At 43.8% G+C, this 16436-nt stretch overlaps 1 protein-coding gene across 1 annotated transcript in view; it reads left to right on the forward strand.

Annotated features, from left to right (window-relative positions):
• Nucleotides 1-16206, forward strand: part of LOC136429144 (fibropellin-1-like) — an 89447-nt gene extending 73241 nt beyond the window's left edge. Inside the window, exons 14-19 of the mRNA XM_066419022.1 lie at nt 9827-9940; nt 11309-11422; nt 12576-12753; nt 13097-13192; nt 13600-13727; nt 14283-16206. Of these exons, the coding sequence (XP_066275119.1) occupies nt 9827-9940; nt 11309-11422; nt 12576-12753; nt 13097-13192; nt 13600-13727; nt 14283-14305 (653 nt within the window). The 3' untranslated portion in view covers nt 14306-16206. The remainder of the gene's footprint in view (nt 1-9826; nt 9941-11308; nt 11423-12575; nt 12754-13096; nt 13193-13599; nt 13728-14282) is intronic.
• The last annotated feature ends 230 nt before the right edge of the window (nt 16207-16436 follow it).

Raw genomic sequence — 16436 nt, forward strand, 5'->3', positions numbered from 1 at the left:
CTTTATACGTCAGTCATAACGGTAAAAATCATGAGGCGAAGGTATGAGGTCGTGGAACTCTAATATGTATTGCGGACAACAATCACAGATAGAGACGGTATCACCCTATTCACCGTCGCCGTAGAAGTCGCTACCCGGCTTAGGCTATTCCTAATATTTACTTTGCTCTTCTTGAGGACTCAATACAATTTGCACAGGACCTTCTTTACAGGATTGAAATAGCTTGTCAAACTATTGGACTGTATCTTAATGCATCAAAAACAAAATTCATGCATGTAAACCCTACCTACATATGTCGATCCGCCTCCGATGTGCCTCCGATGGGTCTGTAATCGAGGGGGTCACTGACTTTAAATATTTGGGGGCTTACACCGACTCGAAGCGCGATATGGATGTTAGAATTGGCCAACCTTGGAGTGCTACTACGGAATAATTTGGAAATCCCATGTACGAAGAGAAACGAAACTAAAGAATTCCTAGCTTGTATTGTTACAGTTTTGCTTTTCGGTTGTGAGTCGTGGGTTATGAACATTTCTCAGGCCAGGAAACTGGACTGCACCTTCACCAAGATGTTGCGTGCACGCGTGATATTCGGAACAGTCCTTAGTGGAAACACACAACAAACAAACAGCTCTATGGGACACTTCCTCATATCTCTTTAGAAGTTAAGCGTCGAAGGTGAAGCCTCGCTGGTCACGTAGTTGCCACGACAAAGCACTACTCTTTTGGACCCCAGAATCCAAAAGTAGAAGAGGCCGTCCATACTCCACTCTTAAGAGCATCATAGAATTAGAAACTGGTCTAATCCAGATAACGAAACTGCTCTTCTCTACTTCCTCAGACACATGTCGCACAAGCTGGGCTTGTGTCTTCCCTCGAATCTGTAAGTCCCTGCACAACCGCAGGAGTGAAGCTCCTACGAACCCACGAGCTCCTACTTCAACTGGGTACAGCTGGGTTCTCCAGCCCTTCTCTCGACACTGTTGGACTAGTTCTTCATACTTGAGATTCTTTCTTTCGTATGCTATTTGAAGATTCTCCTCCCAGGGTACTGTCAACTTCACTATCACCACTGACTTCTGGTCCACTGACCACAGTACAAGGTCAGGTCTTAAGGCTGTCTCACAAATAACACTTGGGAAGTGGAGCTATTTGTCCAGATCTACTCGCATTTCCCACACTCATCTGCAAAATGGACCCCCTCCTATGTTGCTGCTACTGCGGGTAGGCGCTACCCCTCTGGGCTTCTGCCCTCTTCTTACGAAATGGATAGGCTGCGGCGGTGCCTCAGTCCCTGCCGTCTCCTTTCTAACGTTTTCTAGGGTTACAGCAATATGTCTTAATGCCTTGTTATGTCTCCACGTGTAACGGCCTTGTTGTAGAGCAGTTCTGCAATTTGACAAGGTGTGCTTCAGTCCGGCTTGTTCTAAACCACACAACTGACAGGACTCTTCACTCTTGAACCATCGGGTGAGGTTTTGAGGGCTGGGAGGACATCATACACTGCGCGTAGGAGGAAGCTCACTCTAGCATTCTGCATGCTCAACAGGTCACTCCATGTGAGCCTCCTCTCTACCGCACCTTCCCAGTTCAACCATGCTCCCTGCTGCCTCTGGCTACCAGCTACCACCCGTCTCTTCTCCTCCTCCATCCTTCTCACCTCTTGAACCACTAGCTGTCTTCTTTCACTGGAGTTGGCACTTGACCACCCCTGAGACTTCTCACCCCAGCCTAGACCTGTTCTTCCCACCTGTACTGCACCCACCAGGTCCTTATCTTGAAGTCTGCCTGTTGCTTCATTGATGACCTCTTTGACTTTCCACTTTCTACCGGCACTAATGTTCTTGTTTGCTGCTCTTACCGAGGGGTCTTGTGACCCCCGAACAAGTCGAACTTTCTCCGCCTTGTGTTCATCTGCAATGGATGTATTGATGGAATGTTCTGGTCATTGACTGAGAATGTCCTGTTACAAATCTTCTCTTTCCTTAGTGATAGGCTCCTGGACTTAGAGGGCTTAAACTGCATACCGGCCCATCCAGTCAACTCCTCAAGCCTTTGAAGTAGCCGCTTCGTACATGGAGCAGTTCAAAGGATGCTTGGGACGTCATCCATGAAGGCACGGACTGGTGGCATTCTTTCTCCTGTTGGTGCTCTAACTCCACCTACCACCTGTTTGGCACCAATCAGAAGGATTTCAAATCCCATGGTGAAGAGCAATGGTGAGATGGAACACCCCATAGCAATCCCTTTCTCCAGCTACTGCCAGCCTGTTGTATAGTTCCTTGTACTGATGCTTTGTCTGAAGTCTGCAAAGTAGTTTGCCACTGTCTGCTTCATCTCCACGGGAACCCAAAAGAACTCGAGGGCGAACTTGATAACCTTGTGAGGTATGGACCCGTAGGCATTGGCTAAGTCTAACCAGACAACATGTAAATCTTCCTTCTGACTTCTTGCGAGCTGGATCTGCCTCCATATGGAATTATCATGTTCGGTGCAGCCCGGGAAACCTGGAATGCCCGCCTTCTGGACCTCTGTATCTATGTAGTTGTTGGAGAGCAGATACTTGGGAAGACGTTTGGCAAGAACCGTAAAGAACAGCTTGCCTTCTACATTGAGCAATGAAATGTTCCGGAACTAGTTTATTGATGTTGAGATCTTTTCTTTGGAGATCACTGCTCAGCCTGCTCTCCTCCAGGATCTCGGCGCACACTGCTTCCTCCAGGCCACCTGCATGAGCTTCCACAGTACTCTCAGGGTCTTTGGACACATCTTATAGACCCTGTATGGCACTCCGTTCGGGCCTGGAGCTGCTGCTGCTCGAGCCTTCTGTACTGCTACCGATACTTCACTCCATTTTGGGGGAGAGACATCCATAGGATCTGAAGGTTCTGCTGGTCTCGGTACATACCCCGGTGACTCTAAAGGTTTGTTCTTCTCAGGGTCAGAATGTGTTGCCTTCAGGTGGGCTTCCAGATCTTCCTTCTCAATTGTGAGCTTCCCTCCCTTTTTCTCTTACAGAAGTGACCTAGCAAACATGAATGGGTTCCTGTAGAACTGCTTCCTCTGGTTTTCCCTTCTCTTCCGCTTCCTTCTCAACCTTTCTGCTCTTCTCAGAGTCTTAAGTCTGGCTCTAACCTCTTCCCACAGGGATTGGAGACCACCTTTCTCCCCTTGGCTAGCCTTCCTCCATAACTTTCTAAGGTGTCTCCTTCGAAGAATCAGCTTAGCAATTTCCCTCTGTCTCCTACCTAAACGGCTTGTGTCACCAGATTTACGTTCCTCACTTATCAGTGTTCCAAGCCTCCCGCTACAAAAGTCATACACCAAGTCTCCAAAGCTATTCAACTTCCTTTCGGCGTCTCCCTTGAGGCCTTGTCATTGGTATATATGTAGATAAGGTAACGTTATCAATTATAGTCCAATTGATTCAAAACGCCATTACTCTGGTCCCAGTGTTGTGCACTTAGTTGCATACACACATACACTATGAATGTCATAGTGCAGCTTTGGTTGCTGTTCTCAAAATATTGATATAATATGTAACTGAATTACTTTGTCCTATGAAATATGCCCTTTTGAATGCCTTCCCGGCCAGCAACAAGCGAAATATGTAATAGTAAAACTGTCCTGTCCTGTCCTTTCAAACACAAAATCAGTTGTCTATCTTCATTAGCGTCTTCCCTTTATTTCTGTCTGCTTTATTTGTTCCGGGCATTTGTGTCGTAACAAGCCCGTGCGCGCGCTGATGTCATCCATTAAATTTACTTTGGTCCCCCTAGCAGCTTGTCCAGGAACTACAGGGGCGTTATTGCGAAAATCTTCCAAGGAGAATAACTGAAAAGAGGAACGTTGGATTTCCATGATATTTGGTAGATAATAGGACTGTCAATATAGCGACATGTATAAGTAAGATAAAGGTGTTTATGACCAAGCATATATTATGTAAATGTGTAAGTCATTTGCATAAACAGAATAGTTCATGGAGATATGAGGTCTACGAACTCTTGTTTATATATGAAGTTCGGTGAGGGCTCTGTTGAATTTCAGGTTTCAGAGAGCGCACTGGGCTACGGCACTGCAACCAACGAACGAACTTAATCCATATGTAATTTAAACTGTAGGTTTGCCCTTACATGACGGCATATTTTGAAGGTAGATCTTCAAACAGCTTCGATTTCAATCATAATGTTTTCTGAGAGAATTCTGACTGACTTTAAACCAACCCGCCTGTACTGTTGTTGAAATAAAATAAATCAGGCAACAGTTGTTTCTTGTCAATTTCTAGGTGTTTGCTGCCGTTCTAGCTAATGCACTTAACGTTACCACTTGCGCTGAATGTTGAATCCTTCCTCCTGTCGTGCCGACAGAGACGGTCGGAAAACAAACAAGAGCTTTTCAAAAAAGCTGGCGTTTCGGCTACGTTTATGAGTGTGAATTGTCTTTTCCCTTTACTTGAAGTAAAATCTGCCAGAGAAAGTCACTCAAGGGCTGTTCAGTCTATAAGAAAAATTGTCATTTTGGGAAATGAGTACTGTTTTAATAGGGAAATGAGTACTGTTTTAATAGAGAAAGGCAGATTGGGGAAAGCAATTTTGAAGTTACGTCACTTAACTTAAGTGCTTTTGAAAAAGCTGGTCTTGGCCTACAACTTGTACTTATTTGTAAAATGTATAATACGCTCATTATAAAAGCTATCAATGTAATTATGTACATGGCACGCAATAAAACATAAAATTTGAAAAAGCACCATTGAATCATCAGCACTATGGTAATTAAGTGAAATAGAAGTTCATAACAGCTAAGGTTCTATCTAAAATGACTACCAAATGTCAAACAAATCAACAGCTACCTCATCCGTATTATTCTGGTTTCCGCATTTACAACATTTCTTCCTTATTTTCCTGGGTAATTTTGCTAAAATTCATGAAAATTCCCATAGTTTTGTGCCGAGCGGCGCCACTTTCCACGTCCGTGTTGTCTGAATGAAGTCGATACTGAACAATGGAGCATTTGCTACTGTAACAAAGGATCGCTGTTTTGCAAACAACATCAAGAGCCTCTGTTTACATCGGGGATAGAAGTTTAGTGGCGAGTGTTTTGCAAGAATCATCTTACCGCGCATAGGATAAGATACAAGATACAAGATACAAGATGTGTTTTATTGGTTTATCGCAGTTCACATACACTGAATTAAAAACCAATGTACAGTAAGTTCCACTGCTGTCGACGTACATAAAATCTCGTGCGCATATAAAATCTTATACATAATACACATAGTAGACAATATTGTTTTCTTCAAAAAATCGGCAAATATGGCGCAGAAAAAGATACTAGTTACTGAACAGAGCATTCCCAAGGCAAACACACCGAGATTCAGCAACCATACTGGTTGAGCAATTTCGTGAGGTACGGAATCGGCGAGTTACTGAATCTCAGCGTATTCGCCCTAGGAATATTCAGTTTGTGCCCATTACGAGTGCGTCTACCCGAGATTTCAGATCTTCTACAAGGCAACCAGTGTTCGAATTCGGAACCTAGCAGGGACCTGCCAAACTTCAAACATAGTCTCTCGCGCCTTTCAGACAGGGTGGTGAGACCCAGCTGAGTCAGTGCCTCCGCATATCCAGGGTAGTCTCTGCCGAGGATGATGCGGCAGGCTCTTCTCTGAATTCTCTCCAGCTGGTCCCTTTGGCGATGTGTAAGTCCGGGATTCCAAATGGGGACAGCATATTCGAGGAGGGGTCTAATGTACCCTATATAGATGGTAAGTAGTTCTTCAGGTGAGAGGTTGAACTTTCTGAGTCGCTTGAGAATGAACAGTTTTCTTGCGGCTTGCGCTGACATGTAACTGACTTGCTCATTCCAACGTAGGTCTTTCTGAATGCGGAGACCAAGTATTTTTAAACAAGGCACAGCAGACAGAGTTGAGGAGTCGATTTGCAATGTAGGGAACGGTGGCGGGTTCCTGCAGAACGTAATGTGCATTGCTAGACACTTGGTACCATTCAAAAGCATGTGGTTTTTCCTTGTCCAAGAGTTTAGCTCGTCTAGGTCATTTTGCAGACAGGAGGGGACATGGAGCGTTCTTGTTTCCAGGAAGTTCATATCATCTACATATTTCAAAGCAAAACTGAGTGCGCCAGTTGCAGCGTCATCTATCAGAACCAGGAAGAGGATTGGGCCAAGTAAAGTGCCTTGAGCTACTCCACATGTGAGCGTCTGCCAGTCGGAGAGTGATCCTCTGTACCTAACACGCTGTTTCCTTGCAGTAATGAAGTCGCAGACCCACGGTACTAGCTCTGGTCTCAGTCCCTTGTCTAGCAGCTTGGCTATCACAGTATTGTGATGGACTCGGTCAAAGGCCTTCGAGAAGTCCGTGGCCACGATGGTACTGATGGTTCCAGGGTTGTCCGCACCCTGGCATAGTCTGTCAACCAGACTTACGAGCGCGTGGACGGTAGAACGGCCTTTAAGGCTGCCGAACTGCCTTGTGTCGAAGTGAATGTCTTTCGAGATCCACTCGCAAGCAAAGAACTCAGCAATTTTTGCAAATTGGCAGGTTAGTGAGATTGGAGCCGCTGCACGGTATTTTCCATTACAATGAACAGAAAAATTCGAATGCCGGGTTTGGAATCTATGAAGTCCTGTTCATAAGACAAAGGCCTTGTATATATTAAATGAATATTTAAAAATAACAAATATAAAATATTTCTTTATTTATTAATGAAAAAATGATATTCATAAATATGATATTGATAGATTAATATAATATCAATATATATTTTTGATATTCAATATCTAAAAAGAAAAAAAAAATCCATGCACGGACACGAATCCGGATCTTCTGGGTCCGAAGTGCTTCGCGTTGCCAGATGGGCCAAGCTGCGGTACGTAACCCGTCACTCTGTACGTAATGCTCTAACCTCACTATATGGTATCATTTATGCCGATTTTTGGTCGTTTTCTTGACGAAATCATTTTTTTTCTTCTGCAATCTTGTGGAATAGATGTAATATGGTCATTTTTCAGGATATCAAAGTCCGAAACCACAATGCAATGATATTTCCGAACAGTTGTAGCAGTTACATGCGGTCGCCCTCCTGTGTGTCATGCAAATGTAGCATGTCTGCCTTTTCGTGCTCCCTTGCCATATAAGGCAACGGCTATACAGGGATTTGGGAACGTATTGCCATATAAGGTCTTATTGTGTGCGACACAGTGTTGAACCAAGCTTCCCTGCTTCCTGCCTGCCTGCAAGGTAAAAGCCAGGACATTGCGTTCCGGCGCGAAGGCGCCGAAACGCAAAAATTAGGACGAACAAGTATCATGCAAATTTCAGAATGTAACGTTAAACACAGTTCATTAATGACCCAGAAACTTGCGGAAGATTTCTTTCACGGAAAACGTTTCGTGTAGGATAGTGTGTGATTTTCTGCGGAACCCACTCGGGTTCTGCGAAAGTTGTACAAAGTTATGTGGATCATGGAACATACTTTACATTAATTTCTGGGGAACGCACCGAGCATTTCTGCGGGACGTTACCCACTCTTCTGCGGTACCGCACCGCCGAGCTCTACAGGACGTCTCGCGAAACTTGATGCGTATTTCGTGCGCCTTATATGCGTGTGTGTCTGACTGCATGCGCTGCAATCATACACGGACATACATGAAACTTTTAGACTTGCAGTCGTATTTGTGTGAATAATTTGCTTTTTGTTTTAAATCGCACAGCGGCACCAACTGTCCTTTATGTGTATGTGTATGTGTATGTGTATGCGTATGTGTGTTTGTGTGTGTGTGTCTGTCTGTCTGTCTGTCAACGTTATAAATCACAATCCGACCATGTTGTCGAAAGTTACAAGCGTATTCATTTTTTAACATACCTAAAACAGTGCCACAAGCCGTAATTGACCTGAGCAAGAGCGCCTACTTGGAATATTGCCTTCATATTTAGTAGGTGGATAGGTCTTGGTGAGACAGCTGATAGTACCACTTCGGCGTCGGGGATGGGAATAGTGACTGTGTGGTACTCACAGCTACTTCAGCTACGTAATAAAACAGCAATATTCTGAGAGAAATTCGACAACAGCACCCCAAAAAAGATGTTTAGACATCAAGATGTGAAGTTTTAACGTTGTTTGGCTACCTTTGAAGAATAATGATGACAAAATCGCCGCAATAACCGTTGAAGGGAAAATCTACGCTGCACCTGTCAAGGACGTGTAACCCTCGCGGGACGGGGAACAGTAAAGCCTCTACCAGGGGGTACCAGGCTCTGCGGGTTTCTGGAAAGTAGAAGAAATTGGCCAAATAGTGAGCCAATTGCGACCCACCTATTGACCTCTCTTTTGTTAAATTTCTGCTATTTTCCCAGCGGTAAGCGGATCCTGGCAGAGGCTAGGAACAGTAGACGATAAGTAGTGTGTGTTTGTCACATTTGCCTAACTAGTCTAGTCGATATGTGGGGCAGTCCTGTACACATCCCAGTTAATTAGGTGTGAAGTGAACGAGGTGCTAATTAGGCCCCCGTGGAGTTAATCCTCGACCGCTTTTTAGCGTTCGATTGCTGCTTTCAGAAGTCGATAGCTGTTACAAAAATTCGATTGCTGTTTTGAAAACACGATTGCTACTTCAGAAGTCGATTGCTGTTACAAAAATTCGATGCTGTTTTGAAAACACGATTGCTCCTTCAGAAGTCGATTGCTGTTACAAAAACTCGATTGCTACTTCATACTCGACTGACGATTGTTTCAACAAATCGATTGCTGTTTTAAAATGCGACTCGATGTAGGCACTCGGTTTCGATGCAAAGTTGCTGCGATATGTAAAGGTAGCGATGTCGGTTGCGTCGTTTCGTTAGCGACCGTCGCGGACATCGCATGCCAAATCGCGGTCGATATCCAAACGAAACGATGGCAATGACATCGACTCGACTTTTGACCTATCGTTGTGCACCCTTGTTATCGAACAAAAGAAAAGACTAGTAAGGCCGCCTACTTTACATTAGCCCAATTTTTAACATTTTGGGAGGTGCATAGCATTTGTACGCGATATATTTCTGGAGGCACATTAACTGCCATCCCAATATGTCAATACAGACATCGACGACTGTGCATCTGTGACCTGTCAAAATGGCGGCACTTGCGTTGACGGCGTCGACAGCTACGGCTGTGATTGTGTTGCTGGCTATGATGGAGACCATTGTGAAAATGGTAAGGACTCCAATTATAACGCCAAAAACATTTTTTTCGATTTGTTAGAGCCCTCTCTACAAAAAACACGACTATGTCTTAGCGACATTCCACTCTCATTCAGTTTTTAACTAAAAAGCTCTCGTATCAGTGGATCACTACAACTTTTTAACGACGAAAATACAATTTCTATCATTTGGGAGGTGCAAAGCATTTGTACACGATTTTTCTGGAGGCCCATTAACTTCCATCCCAATATGTCAATACAGACATCGACGACTGTGCATCTGTGACCTGTCAAAATGGCGGCACTTGCGTTGACGGCGTCAACAGCTACGGCTGTGATTGTGTTGCTGGCTATGATGGAGACCATTGTGAAAATGGTAAGGACTCCTATTATAACGTCAAAAACATTTTCTTTTTCGATTTCTAAGAGCCCTCTCTACAAAAAACACGACTATGTACTAGCGACATTCCACTCTCATTCAGTTTTTAACTGAAAAGCTCTCGTATCAGTGGATCACAACAACTTTCTTGACGACGAAAATACAATTTCTATCATTTGGGAGGTGCAAAGCATTTGTACACGATTTTTCTGGAGGCCCATTAACTTCCATCCCAATATGTCAATACAGACATCGACGACTGTGTATCTGTGACCTGTCAAAATGGCGGCACTTGCGTTGACGGCGTCGACAGCTACGGCTGTGATTGTGTTGCTGGCTATGATGGAGACCATTGTGAAAATGGTAAGTACTCCTATTATAACGCCCAAAACATTTTCTTTTTCGATTTCTAAGAGCCCTCTCTACAAAAAACACGACTATGTCCTAGTTACGTTTTATGGTCATTAAGTTATTACCTGCAAAGCTCTCGTATCAGTGGATCACAACAACCTTCTTAACGACGAAAATACAGTTTTCTTTAATTTTGGGGGGTGCATAGCATGTGTAAACGATTTTTCTGGAGGGACATTAACAACCATCCCAATATGTCAATACAGACATCGACGACTGTGCATCTGTGACCTGTCAAAATGGCGGCACTTGCGTTGACGGCGTCGACAGCTACGCTTGTGATTGTGTTGCTGGCTATGATGGAGATCATTGTGAAAATGGTAGGTACTCCTATCATTACGGTACTTTTTCCAATTTCTAAGAGCCCACTTTACACCAAAAACACACGACCATGTCCCAAGTTACGTTTTATGGTCATTCCTTTTAGCTGCAACCCTCTCGAATCAGTGGATCACAACAACATTCGTAACTACGAAAATACAATTACTACAATTTTGGAAGGTGCATAGCATTTGTACACGATTTTTCTGGAGGCACATTAACTGCCATCCCAATATGTCAATACAGACATCGACGACTGTGCATCTGTGACCTGTCAAAATGGCGGCACTTGCGTTGACGGCGTCGACAGCTACGGCTGTGATTGTGTTGTTGGCTATGATGGAGTCCATTGTGAAAATGGTAGGTAGTCCTATCATTACGGTATTTTTTTCCTATTCCTAAGAGCCCTCTCTACAAAACACACGACTATGTCCTTGTAACGTTTTATGGTCATTCGGTTATTACCTGCAAAGCTCTCGTATCAGTGGATCACAACAACCTTCTCAACGACGAAAATACAATTTTTAACATTTTGGGAGGTGCATAGCATTTGTACGCGATATATTTCTGGAGGCACATTAAATGCTATCCCAATATGTCAATCCAGACATCGACGACTGTGCATCTATGACCTGTCAAAACGGCGGCACTTGCGTTGACGGCGTCGACAGCTACGCCTGTGATTGTATTGCTGGCTATGATGGAGACCATTGTGAAAATGGTAAATACTCCTATTATATTGGTAAAATCGTCGTTTTTTTCGATTTTTCGACATTTTCTAAGAGCCCTTTCTACAAAATACACGACTATGTCCTAGCGACGTTCCACTCTCATTCAGTTATTCAATGATAAGCTCACGTATCATTGGATCACAACAGCCCTCTTAACGACGAAAATACAGATGCACAACTTTTGTCAGGCCTTGTCAGGCACATTGTGTGATAATAATGTTGAATATTTGTGGAAACAATGTTGACAGAACTTTGATGTTTGTTGCAGCCGTAGACTACTGCAGCTCTGACCCGTGTCTGAACGGTGGAACGTGCGAAGACGACGGGAACGGCTACACCTGTACCTGTGCTCCCAACTATGACGGAGTTCACTGTGAAATAGGCAAGTTTTTTTTTTTCTATAGATGTCTCCTACAACATTAAATGATTTAAGCGACATTATTTAGGTTAAAAAATGGTTCCAGTTTTGTTATAGTTAAAGTACATAATTCACCGGTAATGCTAGGGTCATATTTCCATAGCGGGGCCCGGCCGGGTAGCTTGCGATAACGAAAAATACGATTTAAAAGACAACAAAACACACCAAACGTAAAGAAATTACTCCTTACCATAGATTATATACATTCGTGATATGCATTTTTTATTCTTTGTTCTCTCAAACAGCCCGGTCGGGCCCCGGCGTGGAAATGTGACCCTAGCATAAATGGACCTACCTAGGATGAATGTCATCCTAGTTAGTTCCAGTGCTCTCATACTCCCTCTAATGGGAGCCCTGGAACTAAATAGGATGGTACTCAGGATATGAACTACTTGCAACAGGAGAATAATATTTTCTTTGCCACGATTATAGTTCTTTATTTCGATATCAAAGTTTATTGGCGATGTTATGTAGAAAATACAAGACGTTTCTCTAGTTTTACCTCACAAATGTGCATACAGTGCAAAAACGTGGGACACGGGCAGCTATTACTGGTGTCGTGACCCACACATAATACACCCGTTTTTACACTTGGGTGGAGTGAGGAAAGTCGTGTAAAATGTCTTATCCCAAGGGCACAACATCGATGGCGCCAGGGGATTCGGACCCTGGACCGCTGGGTTCTAGGCCGAAACCCCTGCCGTTACGCCACGCGACCACCATTGTTCCCTGTACGCAGCACTGTTAAGATTAGTTATAAATGAAAAAAAAAAAATGAGTGCAGTGCCACGTCGTGACACGTAATCCTTGTCTGTCAAAAAGGCAAAAAATAATACAAGACGTTTTCTTTTTGTTACGGTGAAAATGTGCATGCAGAGATGCATCCTTTTAAAGAGAAGTGACTAAATAGGCCTGCCTATATCCTTCTCCAGGCTGTGAGGACGGGTACTGGTTGTACAACAGCAGGTGCTGCTGGTTCTCAAAGCGTTCTCCTTTACACCCCCAATTTTGCAATTGGGCGAGGACCCCCAAAACGTTCATTTCCCAAAACGTCAGTTTGTAGTGTCTTTTGAAGAGAACTGGCTAACTCAATAGGCCTCCCCATGCATTTCTCCAGGCTGTGAGGACGGGTACTGGCTGTACAACGGCAGGTGCTACTGGTTCTCGCCCTTCTGGCACGAGTACAGCGATGCCGAGGACGTGTGCGCCGCGAGAAACGCCATTATGGCCACAGTGAAGGATGCCGCGACACACAGTTTCCTCTCGACGCAGATCCAGAGCACCCAGGATGGAAAGTGAGTATCACACACTACCAACCTTTCTTCTGCATCTACGTATGGTCATATGGTACTATATAGAGTACTGTATGCATGCCTTCAAGTACCAGAGTTACCAACCTAGGATTGATGTGTTAAAATAATCTATTTCTCGATAATTTATGGTAAACTCCGGATTCAAACTGATCCGAGGTGGAAAAAGCATTTGACTACAGCGATAAACGCTTTAAAGTATCGTGTGAAGATCACAGACATCATACCACACAATGCACTCCGTAATTTTGGAATGCTTCTACAGCATAATAAACAGGACATATCAAGACGCTGGAAAGTGAAATCTTATATTTTTCAACATTTCAAGGAGCCACTGGATCGGACTGACCGACCGAGTAACCGACGGGGTCTACGAATGGGCCGACGGTACCACACTTGGGTCTGGCTCTTACCAACCCTGGAGGTACGGAACAGCTTATCGTTTCTTTGGGATGACCTGTAAGCCAACGTTTACGAAAGACTATTTTCTCCCCCCCCCCTCTCACTCTCTCTCTCTCTCTCTCTCTCTGTCCCTCCCTCTGTCTCCTTCTCGCGTGCGCTATCTCTCTCTCCTCTCTCTCTCTCTCTCTCTCTCTCTGTGTCTTCCTCTCTGTGTGTCTTCCTCTCTTTCTCTCTCCCTCTCTCGCACGCTATCTCTCTCTCTCTCTCTCTCTCTCTCTCTCTCTCTCTCTCTCTCTCTCTCTCTCTCTCTCTCCCCCCTCTCCCTCTCTCTCTCTCTCTCTCTCTCTCTTTGTCCTATTACTCGCGGTTCGCTGCAAACAAACGTTTCTGGAGTTTACATCTCACCGAATCCTCTTCACACCTCTGCAGGACCGGTGAGTTCGGGTTTGGCGACCACAGCAACAAGGGTTGCGTCATCCTGTGGCACCGAATGAACTTTAGCTGGGCCACCACCAAGTGCCAGCACCGGTGGAGACTGCACTTCATATGCGAGAAGGGTGAGTAGCCATACCATCGGGGGCGTACAGATATCTCTACGGCGCTGGGAGCGATCCCCGCCAGCCCAGACTACTTAGTCCGCTCGAGGGGGGGGGGGGGATTTTACGGCTTTGGATTGAACTAGTTCGCCCCCTAGGGTGGCGGCGGAACTCTCTATGGCAGCTTAAGTAGACAGGCTGACAGAAACGGCTCAATAAAGCAGACTGGGCCCGGTAAAACACCACCAAGCCGACCCCTAGAGACTGGGACCAGGCTAGGTGAGTAGGGATCGCTGATGGTTATAATAGAAGAATACGGTACAATGTATGACAACAACTATCAAACATAATACAAAATAAAGGTATAGACTAAAAGTTGCTTTCACACCATGTGATCGTTTTATCTCCATTGATATATTTCATGCCTTTGACTACATCGATCGCCGTAAGATTATCACTATAAAGACTGTAGTAACATTCCAATAATAATTCCATTCATTCATTCAATCATTCACTCATTCCTTCATTCACTCACCAATTCATTCCTTCACTCATCCATTCATTCACCTCTTGCAGCTGCTGTAACAACGACTCCGTAATCAGCATGGCCTCCACTGACCTTAACGTTGCCATGACAACCGAGCTGGACCCAACATTTTCGATTCAAGAACCAAAGACTTATGATTAAACTGAAACCAAAGAAACGTAAATACCTGCACCCCTAGATGCTTATTAACAGCCAGTCAGCTAGCTTGACCATAGCTGGCGGTTTTCACAGAGCCCTGGGGGGAAAGCCCCAAACAAATTTGTTACATCTTTGCTTATTGTTTAATGCTTAATGGCAAGGTACATTGCTTAAAGAAAAGACACAGTTTTCGATATGTCTGCGACCTTGTTTGACGGGACCTGGGATTTTCCCCTATTTTTCTTTAATGTGGAAAGTTGAGATATAAACATAAGGTAATTTAGTACACTTATATTACTCACCCTGTCAAATGATTCGTCCCAATGATTATTATTTCTTTTTTTGTTATAATACATTATTATCCAAATAATACTGAAATAGAATTTTGGCAATTATCGATTTCTATGTTAATGTACCAAATACTATATGTAACAGATTTATATACAAATTAATGAATATTCAAAAATCAGATGTGACTAAGATGGAGAATACATTTTTAGCTGACAGCTGTATTTCGTTTTATGATATAGCTGTTTGCAATGTTATATAAACTATCTATAAATGAAGGCTTCAATATTTACAGTATAATGCCGTTTCTGATAATAGATCTGAATCTTGCTTTAATTTGCATGGAAGACAATGACTTTACATGGATACATCCAACGCTATATTGTACTATAGTGGTGACTTAGGCCCCAAAGTGCGTTTTACACAATTAGCAACTAACGCCAACTCTCACGATTACGCTGGGTACCCAAAAACCGCCACGTCATTGACAAAATGTGATATCGAGGCCTTCCGCGAATGTCTTGTTGAATGACTAGAAATCAGAGGCGTACATACCTCGGAGATTATCGGGGCTGTATTAGTAACATATACTAACATATAAAATCCGCTAGGGTACATAACTCCGCCAACCTGAAAACCTACAAGTACGTTCGGGCAGATCTCCAACCCAACGTCCCCCCCCCCCAGTATAATGCACGACTGCATATCTGAACTGTGCATTATTTATACCTGGAGTGCTGCACTAGTGTTGAGATCTATCAAACCCAATGTTTTTGAATGTCGGATCGATGGAACCCGGCGGATGAATGTTAAAGGAGGTGAAGGTCCATTCGGAGATCAACTTTTTTGCGTGATGTCGTGGTCTTGGGGTCCCCGGGGGAACTAATGCTAGGGTTACATTTCCAACCCGGGGCCCGGCCGGGCAGCTTGTGGGAACGAAAACTATGATATAGAAGACAACAAAACACACACAACTTGAAAAAAAAATGTTCTTTGCCATACGTTATGTATGTTCTTGATATGCAGCTTTTATTCTTTGTTTTTTTAAACAGCCCGGTCGGGCCCCGGCTTGGAAATGTTACCCTAGCATATGATTGCTGATGTTAGAGTAACAAAAACACAACGATAGGTGTGCTGAAACCGCAAGTAACTGTACGTAACTAGGATTCCGGGTGGTACCCGGAACATTGAATAGCACTTATTTAAAGACATCTTGTTCTGATATATACTCATGTCATAGTTGCCCAGAGTAGCCCGAATGATAGTATGGAGTCGAGAGTAATCGAGATTGTATTGTGTTACTGATATGCATAGAGATAGACCTCGCATCGCTTCACTTGGAAACGAATAAATCATTTCTGCAACCGGTGAACTGTCTTGTTTTTGTTTCCTTTCAGTTTGAAAGTGCTGATTCTTATCAGAATATGATTTGATCATGGAGTTGTAGTACTGAGTATACGAAGCCTGCAGATTCGCATGCATCCGCACGATGTCGCTTTAGCACCATCCGCCCGTGCGTTGATGCATGCAGTACAACATCGCCTGCTAGATGACGCTGCTACTTTCAGCGTTGCTGTGCGCACTTGTAGCATCTATAAGTTAGTAAGTAGGACTGGGGAAAGGAGCATGCCAAGAAAGAAAGAAAGAAAGAAAGAAAGAAAGAAAGAAAGAAAGAAAGAAAGAAAGAAAGAAAGAAAGAAAGAAAGAAAGAAAGAAAGAAAGAAAGAAAGAAAGAAAGAAAGAGAGAGAGAGAGAGA

The sequence above is a fragment of the Branchiostoma lanceolatum genome, chromosome 3 (assembly GCF_035083965.1).
Source record: "Branchiostoma lanceolatum isolate klBraLanc5 chromosome 3, klBraLanc5.hap2, whole genome shotgun sequence".
NCBI lineage: Eukaryota > Metazoa > Chordata > Leptocardii > Amphioxiformes > Branchiostomatidae > Branchiostoma > Branchiostoma lanceolatum.